Source organism: Nicotiana sylvestris, chromosome 2 (genome assembly GCF_000393655.2).
Source record: "Nicotiana sylvestris chromosome 2, ASM39365v2, whole genome shotgun sequence".
NCBI lineage: Eukaryota > Viridiplantae > Streptophyta > Magnoliopsida > Solanales > Solanaceae > Nicotiana > Nicotiana sylvestris.
Window position 1 is genome coordinate 51,586,309 of NC_091058.1, and position 21,392 is coordinate 51,607,700.

Consider the following 21,392-nt stretch of genomic DNA (forward strand, 5'->3'; position numbering starts at 1 on the left):
CCTCTAAGAAATTATCTAATGTATTCTTTTCTCCAAAACTCGCAGAAATGCCTCGTACTCGCACTCTGACACCGACACTCAGGATGTTGCTCAAGAAACTATTGCTACTATTGTGGCTCAAGGCATAACTAAAAAGGCTTAAACTCAGAAAAGGAAGGGTAAATCCACAAGGGGGGTTCAAGTACCCCAGGTTGAACATGAAGAAGGGGTGGAGCATGATGAGCAAGTACCTCAGGATCCAACGCCAACCCCAACAACAGCTCCGACTCAAACAACTATATCCCCAGAGGTGGGTCAGATGTTCAATGCAGTCAACAGTGCTATGGAGATGTTTAAGGCCTTTATGGCCAACCAGAACGAGAAAAGAGATAAGATTCCACCTCAAACAAATAGGCAGAACAATTCTGAGTCCTCAAGAGTGAATGAATTTCCGAAGTTGAGTCCTCAAGTGTTCCATGGTTCTATAGTTGATGAAGATCCAATGTTATGGATGGAGGGTGTTAAGAAAGCCCTCCGAGTGATGAAAGCATTTGATGACAAAGCTGTGGAGCTGGCTGCTTACCAGCTTAGAGATGTGGCTGGCGCTTGGTTTGAGATGTGGGAAAAAGAGAGAGATAAAGATGATGGTCCACCTACTTGGGAAGAATTTGAAGAGGCCTTCATGGCTAACTTTATCCCAGAAGAGGATATGGCAGCTAAGGCTACAGAGTTCGAACATCTCAAACAAGGGAAAAAAGTGTGCAAGAGTACTACATGGAATTCATAAGGTTAGCTAAACATGCTCCTCACATGGTTAAGATAGAAAAAACAAAGATTCGCAGGTTTGTTGGAGGTTTGGCTTACCATATTAAGGATACGACATCAGCTGCAGCGGTAGGAATGACAGCTTTCTCATCTGTTGTGGGGTTCGCCAAGCACTTAGAAAAAGACAGACAACAAAGGAGAGAAGAGAAAGAGCATAACAAGAAATCCCGGACAACGGGCAGGTTTAATGGTACATCCAGCGGAGGCGGAAGGGATTCCTCTAATAAGGAGTCATTAGCACCAGCTCAGTTCAGTCATCAGTCAGGTGGTGGGTCTTCCTTCAGACGTACTCAGAGTAATGGAAATCAGTCTCGCCAGAATCAGAATTTTAGGACATCATCCTCACATAGCCAGAGTCATGCTGAGCAACATTCACACCAGCAAAGTCTTTGTGGAACATGTAAGCTGCAACATTCAGGTTAATGCAAGCTCGGGTTTCATGGTTGCTACCATTGTGGAGACATTGGTCATATAAAGGCCAACTGCCCAAAGTTGCAACGTAATTTCAGTGGTGGATCAACTCGTCCTTCTAGTTCCTCAGCTACTGCAGTTGCACCACCTCAGGCTCGTGGTTCTCATAATCAGTCCGGGCATGGAGCAGGCAGAGGTGCAGACCGAGTTACTCAGGGAGGGGGACAACCCCGTTTATTTGCTACACTTGATCGTCAGAGTGCAGAGGCATCTGCAGAAGTTATTACAGGTATACTTTTAGTCTGCTCACATAATGCTTATGCCATAATGGATCCAGGTTCAACATTTTCATATGTGACTCCATACTTTGCAATTAACCTCGGACTAGAACCTGAACAACTTAGTGAGCCATTCCTAGTATCTACTCCAGTTGGCGAGTCAGTGAAAGTCACCAGAGTCTATAGAGGCTGTATAGTTTCAGTCCAAGGTCGCAACACCAAAGCTGATCTCATAGAGTTAGAAATGGTGGATTTTGATGTGATCATGGGTATGGATTGGTTGTCTTCCTGCTATGCCATGTTAGATTGTCATGCCAAGATAGTCAGGTTCCAATTTCCAAATGAAGAAGTCTTAGAGTGGAAGGGTAGTTCAGCATCGCTTGTAGGTAAGTTTATTTCTTATCTTAAGGCACAACGAATGATCGGTAAGGGGTGTCTCGCCTATTTGGCTCACATTATTAATCCAGAATCAGAACCACCAGCTCTTCAGTCAGTGCCAATTGTTAGAGAATTTCCAGAAGTTTTCCCAGATGACCTTCCCGGACTTCCTCCCGAAAGAATCATAGACTTCGGCATTGATCTCATGCCAGGCACTCAGCCCATATCTATACCTCCATATAGGATGGCTCCAACAGAACTTAATGAGTTGAGAGAACAGTTGAAAGACCTTCTTGACAAGGGCTTCATCAGGTCGAGTGTTTCACCGTGGGGTGCCCCGGTCCTGTTTGTCAAAAAGAAAGATGGGTCTCTTAGAATGTGTGTCGACTATCGGCAGTTGAATAAAGTTACCATTAAGAACAAGTACCCACTCCCAAGAATTGATGATTTATTTTATCAACTTCAGGGTGCAAAGTACTTTTCAAAAATAGACTTGAGGTCGGGATACCATCAGTTGAGAATCAGAAAGGAGGATATATCTAAAACAGCCTTTAGAATTCACTACGGGCACTATGAATTTCTAGTAATGTCCTTCGGGTTGACAAATGCTCCAGCTGCATTCATGGACCTCATGAACAGAGTTTTCAAGCCATTACTGGATACCTTTATTATCGTGTTTATAGACGATATTTCGGTATACTCTAAGAGCAAGGAAGAACATGCAGAACACCTTAGAATAGCCTTGCAGACCTTGAAGGAGAATGAGCTTTATGCCAAGTTTTCAAAATGTGAGTTCTGGTTGCAGTCAGTAGCATTCTTAGGCCACGTGGTATCTAGTGAAGGAATAAAAGTAGACCCTCAGAAGACAGAAGCAGTCAAGAACTGGCCCAGGCCGACAACGCCAACCGAAATCAGGAGTTTCTTGGGGTTAGCTGGCTACTATAGAAGGTTTGTAGAGGGGTTTTCCTCACTTGCAACTCCATTAACTAAGTTGACTCAGAAAGCAGTTAAGTTCCAATGGTTAGACGCTTGTGAGCAGAGTTTTCAAGAGTTAAAGAAGAGGTTGACCACTGCACCTGTGCTAACCTTGCCAACAGGTTCGGGTGGGTTCACAGTGTATTGTGATGCCTCCAGAGTGGGCCTTGGTTGTGTTCTTATGCAAAATGGAAAAGTTATTGCTTATGCTTCCAGGCAGTTAAAGAACCATGAAAAGAACTACCCCACACATGACTTGGAGCTTGCAGTAGTGGTGTTTGCATTAAAAATATGGCGACACTACCTTTATGGCAAGCATTCTGAAGTGTTTACAGATCACAAAAGCCTCCAGTACATTTTCAAGCAAAAAGAACTAAATTTGAGACAGAGAAGGTGGCTCGAGCTATTAAAGGATTATGACATCAATATCCTTTATCACCCGGGCAAAGCTAATGTGGTAGCAGATGCACTTAGTAGGAAGTCAATGGGTGTCTTGGCCCATCTTGCAGTACAAAGGCGATCTTTGGGTCGAGAAATTCAAAAACTAGCAAATGATGGAATTAGATTGGATGAGACCGAAGAAGGAGACATAACTGCTTATGCCTTAGCGCAATCCTCCCTTGTTGCGCATGTTAAGGCTAAGCAAGACGAAGATCCGTACTTAGTGAAATTAAAAGAAGGAGTCAGAAGCAAAGAAATCACTGCTTTCACTCTAGGAAGTGACGGAGTTTTGAAGTTGAATGATCGGTTATGTGTGCCTGATGTAGATGATCTTAGGAAGGCCATAATGGAGGAAGCTCACAGTTCGAGGTACTCTATCCACCCAGGTGCTACCAAAATGTATCTAGATTTGAAAGAGTTGTATTGGTGGAAAGGCATGAAGAAACAAGTAGCAGATCATGTGGCTAAATGTTTAAATTGTCAGCAAGTCAAAGCCGAGCATCAGAGGCCTGGTGGCCTAGCTCAAGATATAGAGATACCACAGTGGAAGTGGGAGATGATTAATATGGATTTCGTAGTAGGTCTACCTCGCACATACCGTAAACATGATTCAATTTGGGTTATTGTAGACCGACTGACAAAGTCCGCGCATTTCCTACCAGTAAAGACGACAGACTCCGCAGAGCAGTATGCGCAGTTGTACATAAAAGAAATAGTCCGATTGCATAGTACTCCAGTTTCAATCATATCTGACAGAGGCCCTCAGTTCACGACAAATTTTTGGCAGGCATTTCAGAAAAGATTAGGTACCAAGGTCAATTTAAGCACCGCTTTTCATCCACAGACCGATGGCCAGGCAGAAATGACCATTCAGACTCTCGAAGATATGATGCGTGCGTGTGTTATAGATTTTGGAGGTAATTGGGATGATCACTTGCCACTTATAGAATTTGCTTACAATAACAACTACCATGCCAACATTAGTATGGCTCCTTATAAAGCATTGTATGGGCGGAGATGTAGGTCTCCGGTGGGTTGGTTTGAACCAGCAGAGGTGTCGTTGATTGGTCCAGAGTTTGTTTGTAAGGCCTTGGAGAAAGTTCAGCTAATTAGAGAAAGACTTAAAGCGGCTCAGAGTCGTCAAAAGTCTTATTCTGACAAGAGGCATCGTGAGTTAGAGTTCATGGTTGGTGATAAGGTGTTTCTGAAAGTTTCACCAATGAAAGGAGTTATGAGGTTTGGTAAGAAAGGGAAACTTAGCCCTAGATTTATCGGACTTTATGAAATTCTAGAAAAGAAAGGAAACATGGCTTATAAGCTAGCGCTACCCGTTGAGTTGTCCTCTGTTCATCCTGTCTTTCATGTGTCTATTCTTAGAAAGTACATCCATGATGAGTCACATATAATACCTATCGATACCATAGAAATTAAGGAAGGCCTGACTTATGAAGAGGTACCTATAGAAATTCTCGATAGGCAAGTAAGAAAGTTAAGAACAAAAGAATTAGCATCGGTAAAAGTTTTGTGGAGTAATCATGATTCAAAAGAAGCTACGTGGGAGGTCGAGGAAGATATGAGGAAGAAGTATCCTTATTTATTTGAGTAACAAGGTATGTGAACCTAGGTTTGACTTGACATTTATATTTCATTTATTAATACAAGTTAGCAAGTGTTTATGTTCTTCTTAGATTATACTTAGTTGTTGTAGTAATTTAGTTTGTGCCATAGTATATTTAATTTATTAAAGTGATTTACTTGTGCTAGAGTTGTTGTGCTTTAGATTCTTGTTAGTTATCGTAGTACCTCCTTGCCGGAGTGTGAGTAATTAATTTATGAGTTGCGTATGGTGCCTATGAATGGCCTGTTATAGTATATTTGGTTGTTGTTGATGTAGTAGTGGTATTTGTGACAGAGATATTTTTTTGGATAGTCCAAGTTACAAAGGAAACTCTGCCGAAATTTTTGAAAATTTAGGGAGTTAGCCAAAATTTTGAGTCCCTTGGAAAAGTGAGTAGTGCTAAGAAAACTTAAGAGGTTTAAGGACCTAAGGAATGATTGTTAGCTTAAGAATAAGGCCCTAGCAACATTCGAGGACGAATGTTTTTAAGGAGAGAAGATTGTAACACTCCTCAAATTTATAAAAGTTTCAAGATAAGCTAATTATAGAACTGAATTATTATTATTACTATTATTTTATCTTGCCTATAGTGAAATATGTATATATATACATGTGTGTGTGAAGTTTTGAGGTGAGTTGATATAACCCTTTACTAAAGTGGTTTAACTCACAAAAGCACGCATACAAGGTGTTTGATGAATTGCTTAAAAGAGTTTATCATTATTTAATTAGAGCGGGTGAGTACCCATTAATTTAGAATTGTTCTAGCAAAAGTTTAGATGATCTATTATGCTATATGTGCTTAAATTTTTAGATTTTTGTGTTATTCTTATATGTTATTTTCATGTTGAAGATTATGAAGAAGAAAGAGTCTTTAGAAATATTTTTATATATTTATTTCATTCTTATGCCATGCTTTACATTTAAGGGCACCAATATGAGCATGTACATAATGTTCTATAAAGAAAAGATTTAGACTTGAAAAAGTCACAAGGAAGAAGTTTTAGAAAGAAAAGATTTTTGGGGAGTATCCGTTATTCTGAGAAGGGATCATCGTCCAGGCCGAGGGTCCTGACCAAGGCGTTGACTTCCTGAAACTACTTGTGCCAAAGTAGGGAGCACATGAGCCGAGGGTCTCGTTGCTGAGAATTTACTTAGCCATGCTAAGGTATGATACATGAGCGTTGAGAACCATGAAGCGAGTGACACCTCGTGGATTGGACCTATTCGATCAGGTTGGGATCGAACCCGTGCCGATCACACGGTGACTGAGACAGAATTAAGTCAGGATAGTTGGAACTCCCAAAGTATAAAGTGAAGTAATTTTTTGTAAAGAAAGAAAAAGAAAAGAATTTCTTTTAGAATATTCGTAAATTGCTATTATGCAATTATTTTAGAATTATTCTTATAAGCTTTATGTTTTACATGCATTTAGAACATTTGCTCGTAATGTATATGTTATTAAAGTTTCTCCTCCTGTTGTTGAGACTCATTGAGTACAATGGATGGTACTGGCGTTCTCTTTTGGGAACCTACGTTGGTCTGCGGTACAACGTAGGAACCGGATTTGCAGGCGAGCAGGTTACGAGTTAGGACTTCCTTCCCTTCCAGTGATATTGGTGAGCTCCGCTTTTGTTCGTGGAGTATTCTTAGAGTCATTTTCATTTAGCTATTTCTTTGTTTATCTAGAGAACTGACCAGGAAATCTCATGTCCTGAGCAGTGCGTCAGTTTATCAGTAGAGGTTTCATAGACATAGTCATTGGGTTGAGATTCATATGTTATTTTATAATAACTTAGCAATAATTCAGTAGTTACTATGAATAAAGTTTTGGAGTTGATTTATTTAAATATTTGAATTAATCAAGAGTATTTGGTTAGATTATTGCTTTGTTGCATATAAAGTGTGGAGCTATAATAGATTGAATAAGCAGAGATGGTTCGCTCGATCAGGTTTAGTGATTGAGTGACGGTCTCGGCTTGTTTAGAAAATGGATCGTAACACTAATTTTCAAATACTTTTTTTCATTTTTTTTTTGAAATTTTATAATTCTTATGTCCAAACACCCACTTAGAAAGAAAAAGAAGATATCGAGACTACGTCTTACAAAAAAAATCCAAAATTGGTTTTAAAACCTTTTTTCCGAGCTGATGCCGAAATGGATGCCGCGTCCCAAATTCTGGGCACAAAAGTCAAATTGGTGGAAGAGAATGTACTATTTGTCCTCAAACCGAGACAAGGTTTGCAGATATTACATTAATTAATTTATGTACTTCCTTGTCCTCATCTCTTCTTTGGCTCTAATTACGAAAAAACTTTTACCATGCTTTTTTTTTTTAAAAAAAAAAATTCTTCTATTCATAGATTTTTCACATAAATATTACTACTCCATTATCCATAAAAATTAAACTTTAAAATCTATTAAACTCATCCTCAACATAATGAAAAGCAACAAATAATTTAAGACAAAGACGCAATAATAGCCTGTTTGATCGAGTTTTTTTGGCCAAAAGTGTTTTTCTTTGTCAAAAGTATTTTTGGCAAAAAATTAAGGTGTTTGGTCAAGCTTTTGGAAGGAAAAACGTGCTTTTGAGGAGAAGCAGAAGCAGAAAAAGTAACTTCTCTCCAAAAACACTTTTTTGAGAAGTACTTTTGAGAAAAATATACTTAGAAATAGTTTTTAAAGTTTGGCCAAAAACTGTTGCTCACAAGTGTTTTTCAAACTAATTAGTAACACCGGTTCTCACCCAAAAACACTTTTGGAAGAAAGCCCTTTCCAAGATAAACTGACGGCTATACCAAACTGGTTTTTAGTTATTTTGACTTTAAACCCTCAAAACCCACCGAATTTGGCTCTTCTTTGTCGATTTCACTAAACTTCATAGTCTTCAACCTCCGGCGATTTCCAAGCAAAGAGATGGCGCCAGCTAAAGGCAAAGGAAATGTGAAGAAGAAAGGAAAAGGGAGCTCCAAAATTACAAAGAGCAGAGCTCCAGAATCAACTTCCGACTCGTATTTCCCAAGAGAAATCATCTCTAACATCCTTTCCCGTCTCCCTGTTAATATCCTTTTACGATTCAGGTGCGTCTGCAAGCAATGGCGAAATCTCATTTCGAAACCCAACTTTATCGCCGCCCATTTCAGCCACTACTCTGCTCTGCAGCGCAGCGGTTCATCCATTCTTATAGGCACCCGCCATTACGAGTCCTCTCATCATGTACTCTCACTATATACTCCCCCGCCTGAGCCTGAATCATCATCATCAATTGTCGAACTAGACAGCCCTTTTCCTTGCTTCTTTCCCCATATGTACATTGTGGGTCCTTGCAATGGCATTGTGTGCCTTTTTCAGCCACCTTGGGGTGACTTGATTACCCTTTGGAATCCAGCTATGAGGCAGTCTAGGATGGTGAAGCTTTCTGAAAGCGAACCTATTATGGGAGTGCACTGTTGGGCATCCATTGGATTGGCTTTTGATCCCCAAGAAAATGATTTTTTGGTCTTGAGAATCTTTACTGCCGTGCCAACATCTACAGTCCCGAACCATGTGGAAATGTGGTCAACCAAGAGTTTTGGATGGAAGAAACTGAAAAGTGAGGTGGTTTTCCATATTCCTGGGCATACTAGTAACGTGAACGTTAAAGGGGTGCCTTATTGGTTTGCTACTGTCACTGATGAATTTGGGTGGCGGCCGGTGTTGGTGCGCTTTGATGTGGGTAAAAAAGTATTTGAGAAGTTACCAATGCTAGGAACCGGAGAAAGAAATAAGAAGCATCAACAACTTGTGGTCTTGGGTGATTCTCTTGGTAAGTTTACCTTTGATGAAAGAGACGAATCCCATTTTGATGTTTGGGTAATGGATGATGAAGATGGCTGGACTAAAAAATACAATGTTGGACCGATACACGGGTTAGAGAGAACTATGGGCTGTTTGAGGAATGGTGACATTGTAGCTAAGAACAAAGAAGAAGAAGTGTTCTTGTTTGATCCCGTGACTTGTTCAGTTAAGGCAAACTTGAGCATTGATAGTTCTAAGAATGGTGCATATATGATTTTCGACTATTCAGAGAGCCTAATGCTGACCGGAGGGATGCTACCAGTTAAGAAGCAAAATGCTCGAGATAAATTGGCTCGCAAAAAACTCACAAGGTTTGGAGATCAAGTTATCATTATACTATAGTTTATGTTACTATATTCTTGCTTTGTACTGATTGTCAACTTCCACTGTTAGATGTTGTCATTTCTTCAGAGGTTTTCTTATCTTATGTGCACATGCATGTATGTGGTATACAGGCACTTGGTGAACTAAGCACATTTACTTTGAGGTGTTGATATACTACGTGAACTAACTCTATTGTTTACTTTAGTTAATTCTGCGCAATTGGTTGAGATGCTTGTGCGTTGCTGCTATTTATAGCTTCTTTCCATAGCATAGGTCCAAAGTCCCACCACATGTACTTGTGGGTTTTAATAATCGAGATGCATACAAGTTTGGATGAATGCACAAGTTAAGAAAACATTGGTCCAAATTGTTCTATTTATCTTGCGGAAGAGTCTTGATGTTTAATAAAAGGATAAACATATATTGAGAAGTGCATTCCCTGGTCTTGGCGCCTTTTGCTTTTGAGCTGGGATCTATAATGACAAACTGAAGTATTAAATAAGAATAAATGGAACCTTGAATTCAACAATAGGTCTTTTGTCAAGTAGTGATAGCATATCAATCTGCAGCAACTGTCTTTTACATTTTTAGTGAGGGAAACGTAGAAAATCTCTAATCTTTGATACCTGAACCGTGTCTGCTTATCTTCTTGTTTTTGGAAGCAGTTCTGGTTACTTTTCGGAGTGAGTGGAAAGAGGACACAATTCTTTTCCCCTTTATTTAATAGCAAGATACTCGCTGATATCCATTTGAAGACATCATGAATATTTGGAAGAGCTACTCTCCTTGAATGCCCTCTTTATTACCTCTCTTTTCTGATGAAAGTATTAGAATTTTTTGCCTTTGCACAAGTGCTCGCCCCCCCCCCCCCCCCCCCCCGGTTAATTTGTCTAGCAATTTCTTATGAATGCATTGAGTTGTCATGATTTTGGCATCTGTAGACGTATATTATATACTGTATAGTATGGAGCATGTGTGAGGTGAATAAGTAATGCCAAATGCCATGGAATGTAAGAAAGGTGCTTCTACTAAGAAATTCAGAAGAGAGATACAAAGTGTTTGATGGAGTAGAAATTTTTTTTGTTCGGATGGGTTGGACATTTTTTTCCCTTCAGATATCCTTGGCGTACTTATATCTAGTTAGTGTTTATGACTGGGTGCTATTCGTAAAGAAACATGCTTTCTCATAGGACTTCTAAAGAACATTTTTGTCCTTCGGATATTGTTGGAGTACTTCTTATATTCCAGTTACAATTGATGTTATTTCTAAAGAAACTTGCTTTCTTATAGGATTTCTAGTGAACATTTTAGTTCTTCGGATATTCTTAGTCTACTTCTAATTTTCCGGTTAGTATTTATGCTATTACTAAAGAAACATGCTTTCTTGTAGGATTTTCTACCTTTTGCATACATCTTGTATGTTGGATTTTCTCACTACTTCAATAAAATTTAACTCGTATAAAGATATTTTGAGAAACTTGTGAACTTTTTTTTTTTGGATGATGTAGGGCTTGCGTTGACTTCATGCTGTGACAACCCTCAGCATCTGAACTTGGCTATCCAGCTTGCACAGAAGAGACCCTGTTTGCCCATTTTTTGCTCACCTCAGAGATGGCATGAAAAACCTTTCGACGTCTTTTTAGTTGGGAGATGGCATGTATCCAGTTTCCGGTCTGTTTACAACCCTGTGATGTTTGTATTAGAAGGGTCTAATTCTGATAATCTAACTTAACTAATTTCTGTCGCTCGTTGCACTTATCAAGTGTTACTTTATTCATCTATGGTGTATTCATGTTTGTGGTGTAATACTTTTTGAGCTCCTTTCCCAACATAACATCTCTCTTTGTGTTCCCTTTAAGTTGTTCTCTTTGGTTCGTAGTTATTTGCATGCATGTGAACTGGTCTGACTATGATCAAAGATATTTGCTGCTTGTAATTTAATCGTGCCAGGCAATGTTAGCTTGCGCTTATCCTAGCATTTCTTAAGTTAATTCTACCAGTATTTCTAAACCTGGTTGAGAAGAATGGAAAAAGGGAACAGGAAATGTCTGATGAGAATGGAGCCTATCATTCAATTTTGTGATTGTGCCGCTGAGTCGCTGACGGATGATTTGAACACTGGAAACCAAATTTTGAAATGTTGCACTGAATTAAGACAATTAGACAAATTTACGTTTTAGTAATTATAAATATTGAGGCAAGTTCTACTAATATTTCCAATCTCACGGTATATAATCAATCTAAGCACATTCTTAAATTCCTTTTTCCCAAGTTCAATTCAAGGAAATATGAGCAATTCTAATTTGTACTCCCCCGATCTATATATATATATATATAAAATTGAGGGTCATTGACCCGGTGACGTGGCAGGCCTTGATGAATAGGGATTGTTTTTGTCTTTTTTCACATTTTTTGGAGTTTTCTCTAATTTATTCTCATTTACCTAAGACAAAAACCACGGTTAATTTATTAGTAAAACTCAAATGTTTCCTCTTCTTTTCACCGCCAGTCGTAACCCTACAATTTTTAACAAGGCCTTTCTTCTTCCTTGCGATAATTCAAAACGTTGATCCCTCTTCTCTCTCTACTATGAAGAAAAAAAGGTTGTTTCTATTTTGTTTCATATATTTCTTTCTTCTAAGTTCGAATCCTTTTCTTTTGACTCCAATCTTTGGAAATCCATCTACCCCACTGTCAGAATTGCAACACCCGTCATCTGAATCGGAATTCAAAAGTACCCATTTAAGTTGGTAAATTAAGAAGAAGAAGAAGAAGAAGAAGAAGAAGAAGAAGAAGAAGAAGAAGAAGAAGAAGAAGAAGAAGAAGAAAAGCATGGTAGTTTTTTTGTTTTTTTTAAAATCTATCAAATACAAAAAGTTAATTTCTTCTAAAATTTCTGACCCGAAATGTCTCTTTCAAACTTGATATTCTTTTACTTTCTTCTCTCTTGATATTGGATTGTGTTTCCGGTATATGTCCTCTCCAAAGATTCAAAATTTGGGTAACTTGGCTTCACTTTCTTGCTGATTCGACCACAAAGTGAAAGAGACTCGTCCTATTCCAGGAAAAGATCAACCACTATTATCATTTGTTGGTAATGTCTTCCTTCTCCCTTTCTCTTCTAAGTTACTTTTTATATCAAGGTCTACTTCTACTTAATTGCTGTGCCTACTATCTGAATCTTTCCACTGAGACACTAACATAAACTTACGAATTTGGTAAGTTTCTAGACCAATATTAGCTATCTTAATGATAAATATTTTATTGTTAAAATATATTCACACCCGACGTTTGTACCATCTCAGTAAATTTATAATATGTTTCTTTACATAATCGTTAGCACTTAATTATATCCAATCAATACGGTTTTTTAGATGGAAAATAGACAAAACACATTAATTTGCTGATTCTTTTGCTCATGTTCTTTTATTTTCTTTAGTGGTAAATGAGAAATGATATTGATTTGTGTCAAAGTTTTACAACGAAAGCAACAAGGTAGACTGGTGCCCTGCTCTTTTCATTGAGTTTGCCCTTCATTTGGTTAATTCCATAAAAGTTGATATAATTTTTTTGGTTTGGATTATATTAGTATCATGTAGCTAATCATACGTATTAGTCAATTAGGATACCCGAAATAAGTGTTTTAACTTTTTTCGTGGCTGAATTTTGACAATTATGATTGAAAAGCTTGAAACTTTACTCGCCAAATTTGATAACTTTTTCTTACGGTTTATATGTTGGTTGTATATACAAATTTATATGCTCTTCAAACGAAAATACATTATGTGCTTATTTTTCAACTTTTGAAGTCTTTCTCATCTCTCTCTCTCATATATATATATATATATATATATATATATGTATATATGTATAGACGTGACACCTCTTCTAAGCCAGGATCTCTATTTATTTTATTCTCAAATATTTGCCTTTGTTCTATTTTTAGGATGTATTAATTTATTATTTAAAAGAAGAAAAACTAATTTGATATGACTTCTCTAAATAGTTGTGTCCAATCTAAATAAGTAATATACGTGCATTCTTCCTCCCCTTAAACTCATTCATAACATAATTACTTCCATATTTATTCGTTTTTATTTTCCATTATTTTGATTAGTTTTAATGTGTTCTTTTGTAGTTCAAGTCTATTGCTTGACTTTTGAGGTTTTGGTTGTAATATATAGGAATTTTAGAAGTTTCAGTTTTTCATCACTTCCCAACATGATCAAAGGGGCATGAGAATCTGGTAAAGGGCACTTGGTAATAGCTTTTTGTTTTCTCTATTGGTTGGTATATATTTTTTGCTTCTTCTTGCATTTCTTTGTTAGCATTAAAATATTTATACATGTCAATCATTACATATTTGTGAATGGATCTTTCCTAAGATATCTTTACAGAGTTTCTTGCTTTTTAGGTATTCTAATTACGAGTTTATGTTTTGAAAAAGAGCAATATTCTAGCTTCCATCTTTGGTATGATTCTGCGTTTTCCGAACTTTCTTTGGTCTGGTGTCACTCTAATATTTGCTTTTTCTCTTTGATTATTTATTCTTTGTATTTATAGTTCAAGTTGTGTTATTTTATAGGAATGTGGTTTATACGTATTAGAATTTGACACGATCATTATGCTATTCAGATTGGTACAACTTTTTCATACTTGATTGGTGTTTATTTCATGTGTCTCTGTATTAATATTTTTTTTTCTACTTTTTATATAAGGTTTTGGCAGAGTAAAGAGTCCAAGCATGTGGACTCCGGTGAAAACTTTGAGCATTGCCTTTTCCCGTTCTATCTGATTTCACAGTATTTATCTTGAAAGTGGAATTAGCTTTTGGCACAGTATGAGTCCAACCATATAGATTCAGGTGAAACTTTTATATCTTCTTCTTCCTTCCCATTTGAATTTCCAATATTTTCTTGACAGTGTTATTTGCAAGAGACAGACTGAAAAAAGAAAAACTTAGATAATCAAATTACTTTATATAATTATTGAAAAGATTGAAAGCACCACCAGTTAAGAATTATAGTCCTCTTTCCCTTTCTTTCTTAAGGCAAAAATTCAAGTAGTGACTAATTATAGAGAAGTTGGACGAATAAAGAAAAAATTGAAAGAAAGAGACGAAGTGGCGGGGAGGGGAGAGGGGTGGGTGAGAAAGGATCCAAATCGGGTTTAAAAGATAATAGATCAGATACTTAGAGTGAGAGAAGGAATTGGTTTCTTATGATCTGCAGAAGCAGTATAGAAGCCTTTGTAGACATGTAGCAAAATATATTTTTCAGTCTATTTCCCAAGCTATGTCACCATCATCAAATAACCAACCATTTTATTTATTTATTTATTTATTTATCTCTTTTGGATTTCCTCTGGACATGATTTTGTTCTAATCTATGTTTGTTTCCTCACTTTGTTCAAGGTGTTTCGAGTTTATTTTGGCAGTAGTAGCGACATTGTTAATATGTCTACATTTAGTCATCTATTTAATGGCATGGAAGCTTTCTCTCTAATCATACATCTCATAGGTTTTATGTTAGTTTACTTGGCATACTTTTAGACCTCTGTCGAACTTGTGCTATGTTCATAGCGAGTGAGAAAAATTATTAGTAGCTCCATTTTATATATAAGACTTATATTAGTTCCATGTTAAAAATGAGTTGAACCTAAAAGTTGAGGATTTCAAGGGAAAAAACCCCGAGTATGATATCTTTTAGCTTCATGATTCCTTTGCTTGCTTTAATTTTTTATCCAATTTGTACAGTCTTGATAAGTTTATTCAAGTACAAAAGGTACACCTTTAATATTCTGATAAGGTTTTTCCTAAATTGGATATGCTGATTGAGAACTCCTTCCTGCTAATTTTTCTCTATCTTATTAATTTTGGAGTTGAATGTTCTGCACTCAATATTGATGTATAGAAGATCTCTTGGTTTTCTACTTGATATTTCGAGATGGATATAAAGCATATCTATATTGCAATCTTGCATGTATGATGCTACTGCAACTTACTAATGATACAACTATTATTTTTATGCAGAGTTACATCTGAACATTCAAATAATAACCCTCCAAAGCAACAACAATAGTTGCTAATGTGACAACAACAACAACAACAACCCATTATAATCTCACAAGTGGGGTCTGGGGAGGGTAATATATACGCAGACCTTTCCCCTCCCCCGAGGGGCAGAAAGGCTATTTCCAGGAGACCCTCGGCTCAAGAAAGCGACAAGAGACGATATATTAGTACTATAAAATAGACTCATAATAAAATAACATAACATAACATAAAATAAAAATAACAGCAATATAAGAAATATAGGAAGTACGAAAAAGATGGAAGATATAATAATATCCAGCAGATAAAGCCCTGCATCAGTAGCTGACCAGTAGCATCCTAAGACTAACTCCTAACTGGCTAGTCTCACTCTAGTGCGCTGTAGAAATACTCACAACTTCCCCCTAGCCTACAACCTTAATGCTCGACCTCCACACCTCCCTGTCAAGGGCCATGTCCACAGTAATCCTAAGTCATGCCATGTCCTGCCTGATCACCTCTCCCCAATACTTCTTAGGTCTCCCTCTACCTCTCCTCGTGCCCATCACAGCCAGTCGTTCACACCTCCTCACCGGTGTCTCAGTGCTCCTCCTCTGAATGTGCCCGAACCATCTGAGTCTTGCTTCCCGCATCTTGTCCTCCATGGAGGTCACACCCACCTTCTCTCGAATATCTTCATTTCTAATCTTATCCATCCTTATATGCCCGCACATCCACAACAGTTGCTAAGGTGAGACATGGCCAAATGAGGAATAGTCCTGTAGACTATAAAGAATTTATAAAAAGTTTGACAAGAAAACGATAAAGTCTTGTATAACTTTTGTTAAAGAAAATTCATATATATTGCAATTGAAACAAACTCGAATTATATTGAAGTGAGGAAGATGTTGTGAAAAGCTTATAATCATCCCATGATCCAAACAAAGGTGTACCATCTTTTTTTTTTTTAAATCAATTTAGTATATCATTCTTTAATTAACACTGTCAAAAAGAATATGTAATTTTTATGATTTCTATTTGTGATAAACGTTCAACTCATTGAGCAAGAGGAAAAAATTTGTTGCTCTTATATTCGTTGCAAGTGCATTACCTCCTTTTGTTAGTTTTATTAGAGAGATGTTTGAGAGATTATACAACAAGCACTAAGATTTCATTTGTGCTATATTTGATTGTTCAGTGTATACTTCCTCAAATGATCATGGTATGATAGTGACTTAATTAATTCTCAAAGTCAAAATTTTAGTTGTTTTTCAAGTGGTTGTTTTCATTTCAAGTGTATGTTTCAATTAGTTCAACTATAGATATCTTTTACCAAGTCTATCATATAGAAGATGATTAAACCTCGATTTTTTATTTATCATTTTACTTAAAACTTATATGTTCTATCTCCACTTTATTATCAAAATGATATAATTCATAAATTTAAATGTCTGTTACAATCGCGCGAAGCGCAACTAAATTAACTAGTTAAATATTTAATTGAATGATCGTGATATTTAGACGGAGTTAAGTATATTGATGCAATAAAGTTAAAATTTAGTAACTACCAGTGAAATTATCCCCAATAAAACAATATTTCGATATAATCTAAAATTTCATATAAATATACAAGTTTGCAAAAGTTTAATGGCTAAATACTCGTGAGAAAAGTTTTAAAAAGGAAAGAACTAATCAAATACTTATCCAACTATCCTGTCTTATGAAAATGATGAAGTCCTAAAACGATCTAATAACCGTTCAAAGCAAAACAAAAAAACTTGCAATTTTCATCCGAGATGATGCCATACACGCAGGTGATTGCCGTGTCACCAATTTTGGGCCCAAAACACAAATAGGTGGAAGAGAATGTACTACTTGTCCTCAAATTTAAGGCAAATATTGCAGGTGTAACATTAATGTAACGACTTCCTTATCATAATCTTTTCTTTGGCTATCGTATAGATACATACCTATTTATAATTTTTTTTTCACCTCTAGCATCCACAAATTATTTTCACAATATAATTTTCTGGTCTAATTTTTAATTTTAAATCTATTAAACAAGTTTTCAACATACGAAAAAGCAACAACGAGCGAATAATTATATAGTAATCTATATTATATTAAAAGCATGCAATCCTTAACTTAAAAGTTAAATTACTAAAATGTCCTTCTAAATTATTCAAATACCTTACTTTATAAACAATAAAAAAACTGATGCATAAAAGGTGGTGTCGATTCGAATTACTCTTTAAGTCTAACTAATCTCTAAAAGGTGTGTTGAACAGTTGGCATCTTTAGAAGTTGAAGCATCTTTTCTTTACGTCTGCTTGGTCCAATTGAGTCATAATGATTGGGAAAGTCTATAGAGTAACGCTGATTTGGACACGATAGGCAAACCATTCAAATAGCTTACAAACTGATGAATATGCTTACTAATTTTATTTTTCCAAGAGGTAAGTCTTTCATTTCCTTTTAGTTTCTTAGTTCTCTTTTATGCATATTTTTGGTCATTCTCCTATTTTTTTCATCACTAGCTGAATGACAGTTTTGGTTTTTAAAACTTCTGTTAGAATTTATAGCAAATTTGTCTGTATCTTGCTTTTAATCTTGCATGACTATACGTGTTAACAATTTCTTCTATGTTCGTATTTTTTTTTTCACATTTTTGATTAAATTACTATTATTTCTACGGGCATTTATAGTGGTTAGCTAATAATTCAAAGTTTAAAATCCAATATATATCGGTCATTCGTTCTATGAGATTACTATTCTAATTGTTGTTCAGCCAATTCATGAAGTCATTCGTTCTATGGATTACTATTCTAATTGTTGTTCAGCCAATTCATAAAATTTTCAAGTCACCATCAAGAATTTGATTTAACTTTATTTGTTTCTTTATTACTCTGATTTCATTCTAGAGTTAATTTCTTGTAATAATCAAATGCTACAACATTTGTTTTCAATTTGTGAAGTTTATAACTAAACCAAGCCTTATAATTATGAACTGAATTTGTCTAAATGCTACTCTAGGATTTCTATGTAGTTTGAATATTATAATATTGCTATATTTCTAGAGATAACAAATTCGTTAGCAGAAGGACGTTCTTGTGCTTTTTTTCAAAGAAGATCCTTATGCAAGTCTGTTTTATTATTTCATGTAACCACATGTATCCTTTGTATATTTAGTACTCTACTGATTTATAAGAGAGACAAGGTTCCTATCGATGTAGAGCTCTCCCCGTCAAATGGCTAAAATACTGCACCTGTCCAACAACTTTGCCAGAGTGCACTCACAGACTACGCATTCTGTAAAGAGCAAATAAAGAGAATTTATGCGTCTTCCTATTTGGCCCAATCAGGCTTGAAACGGATTGACATCATGTAACATGAGTACTATTTGTTAGAATAGTCATAGCTTTATGTTGCAACATGCAACGAATTATACAGTCACAAGAAATAACTTTCTATTTGAAAAAAATATATTTTTTATGGTAATTAATACTGGTGCATCATATATATATCTCAACGAAATTTGCGCTAGGAGCAGCCTTTCAACAATGTCAGCTAGGAATTTAATCAAGGGTGTTTAAATTTTAAAAAAAAGTGAAAAATATTCTCCGAGAAAGAGCGTTCAATATATGTTATATACCTCTACAATCTAATATTTTACCTGTATATTTTCTGACGACTGACCACCCTTTATAACATGTAGCTTCGCTCATGTACCAGATAGAGCCAGAATTTGAAACTTATGAGTTCGATAGTTTAATTCATTTAAGTTATTGAGTTCTAAATTAATAACTTTTTTATACTCCATAAATTTATAAAAACAAATAAAGAGTTTAAATCAAAGCTATTGCGTGCTAGCTCCGCTCATGCTTGCCAAGACTCATGATGTTGATGCAACCACTTTTGAGGAAGAAAGAAAATTTGCAAAGATACGAAGGAAAGATGACAAAAAAGAAAAAATTAGTTATCTTTCTTGATACTAAAATAAATTATAAACTAAATTGATATCTAAAGTTGTATTTGTCTGAAAAATATTATTGTTGGTGTGTCAATCTACAGGAGTCTTGTTGTGATGACCCGTCATCAATTGTAATAACAAATGTAGGAATAGAAAAAAGACAGGAATATTACATGATTAAAAAGGATATCACCACCTCTCAAAACTTGCCAATATTAGGCTGTCCTCTGTCGATTTCATTTTATCGTCTTCTACCTACAGCGACTTCCGACCTAAGATGCCGCTAGCTAAAGGCAATGGGAAGAAGAAAGGGAAAGGGAGCTCCAAAACTACAAAGAGCAGAGCTCCAGCTGACCCAACGAAGTCCGACCTCTATTTCCCAAGAGAAATCATTTCTAACATCATTTCCCGTCTCCCTGTTAAGATCCTTTTACGGTTCAGGTGCGTATGCAAGCAATTGCGAAACCTCATTTCTAAGCCCAGCTTCATCGCCGCCCATTTCCGCCACTCCTCTGCTTTGCAGCGCAGCGGTTCATATCCATTCTTATACACACCCGCCATTACGAGACCTCTGACCATGCACTCGCACTGTACAACCGGCGTGATGAATCAGTTGTCGAGCTGGACAACCCTTATCCTTGCTTCTTTCCCAATATGTTCATTGCGGGTCCTGTCAATGGCATTGTGTGCCTTTCTCAGCCACCTTGGGTTGATGTCATTACTCTTTGGAACCCAGCAATGAGTCAGTCTAGGATGGTGCCTCTTTCGGGGAACCAACCCGATAAAGAGAGTGCACTGCTGGGTATCTATTGGATTGGCTTTTGATCCCCTAGAAAATGATTTCTTGATCTTGAGAATCTTTCGTGAGAGTGTCGCATTTACTAGGCCGAACCATGTCGAAATATGTTCAACCAAGCGTTTCAGATGGAAGAAGTTTTAAAATGAGCTGATTTTTGATATTGTTAGCTATACTTCCTTTGCAATCGTTAAAAGGGTGCCTTACTGGTTGGCTTTTATAATTGAGGAATTTGGGATGCTTACTGTTGCGGAAGCCAAATGTATATAGTGTGAATAAGTCACAACTACTATACCAAAAATTATGACAGCCACCAAATAATAAATAAGACAATAAAGCAACAATAAAGAGAACACCAGAATTTACGAGGTTCGGCTAATTTTGCCTACTCCTTGGACACAACCAATATTTTATTCCACTCCAAAAATACAAGTGAAATAATACTAAAGAGAGAAGATACAAATGTCTTTAAACAGATGAGAAGGCAAATAAGAGGTGTGTTTAAATCCTAAACATTAGGCCTTCTTTTATAGGGGGAAAAATCTCCCCAACTCTTCTCCCAATCGATGTGGGACTTTGGCATTTTGCCAAACTTCAACAAATCTCCACCTTGGCAAAATTCCACATCTTCAATTCTCTCTCAATAACAAATTTTGGTTGTGTCTTCATCTTCAATCTTCAGTGTTCAACAATGTTGATCAAATCCAAACAATGTTGAAACTTGATCGTACTCACCACTTTTGTCAGCATATCAGCAGGATTCTCTGTAGTATGAATTTTCCTCCACCTTCTTCTATGATTTCTCGTACAAAATGATACCGAACATCAATGTGCTTCGTCTTTGCATGATAAACTTGGTTCTTCGCTAATTGAATAGCACTTTGACTATCACAAAAAATTGTGATACCTTTTTGTTCAACACCAAGCTCCTTTAGCAATCCTTGAAGCCAAATTCCCTCCTTCACAGCCTCTGTAATAGCCATATACTCTGCCTCTGTTGTAGACAAAGCAACCGTTGACTGCAAAGTAGACTTCCAACTAACTGGTGCCTTTGCAAAAGTAAACACATAACCAGTAGTTGATCCTCGTTTGTCTAGATCACATGCAAAATCTGAGTCACAATATCCAACTACAGACTGATTGTCTTCCTGCTCAAAAACTAACCCAACATCTACAGTATTATAAATATACCGTAGAATCCACTTCACAGCTTGCCAATGCTCCTTTCCTGGATTATGCATATATCTGCTAATAACTCCAACAGCTTGTGAAATGTCAGGTCTCGTACAGACCATTGCATACATCAAGCTACCAACAGCATTTGCGTATGGTACCTTTGACATATACTCTCGTTCAGCTTCATCCTTTGGCGACATAGTAGTACTCAGCTTAAAATGGGGAGCAAGTGGAGTACTAACTGGCTTAGTCTTGTCATCTATGCCAAAACGTTGTAATACTCTCTTCAAATATTCTTTCTGAGATAAACAAAGTTTCTTTGAACGTCTATCTCTTATTATCTCCATGGCAA

The 21,392-nt window shown here is 36.5% G+C and overlaps 1 protein-coding gene across 1 annotated transcript; it reads left to right on the forward strand.

Moving 5' to 3' along the window:
* The first annotated feature begins 7,708 nt into the window (after positions 1-7,708).
* LOC104214276 (F-box protein At3g08750-like) lies at positions 7,709-10,925 on the forward strand. Its single transcript, XM_009763929.2, has 2 exons — positions 7,709-9,054; positions 10,576-10,925. Exons 1-2 carry the CDS (start codon positions 7,823-7,825, stop codon positions 10,598-10,600), a joined length of 1,257 nt encoding a protein of 418 aa, XP_009762231.1. The 5' UTR covers positions 7,709-7,822; the 3' UTR covers positions 10,601-10,925.
* Positions 10,926-21,392: the final 10,467 nt, after the last annotated feature.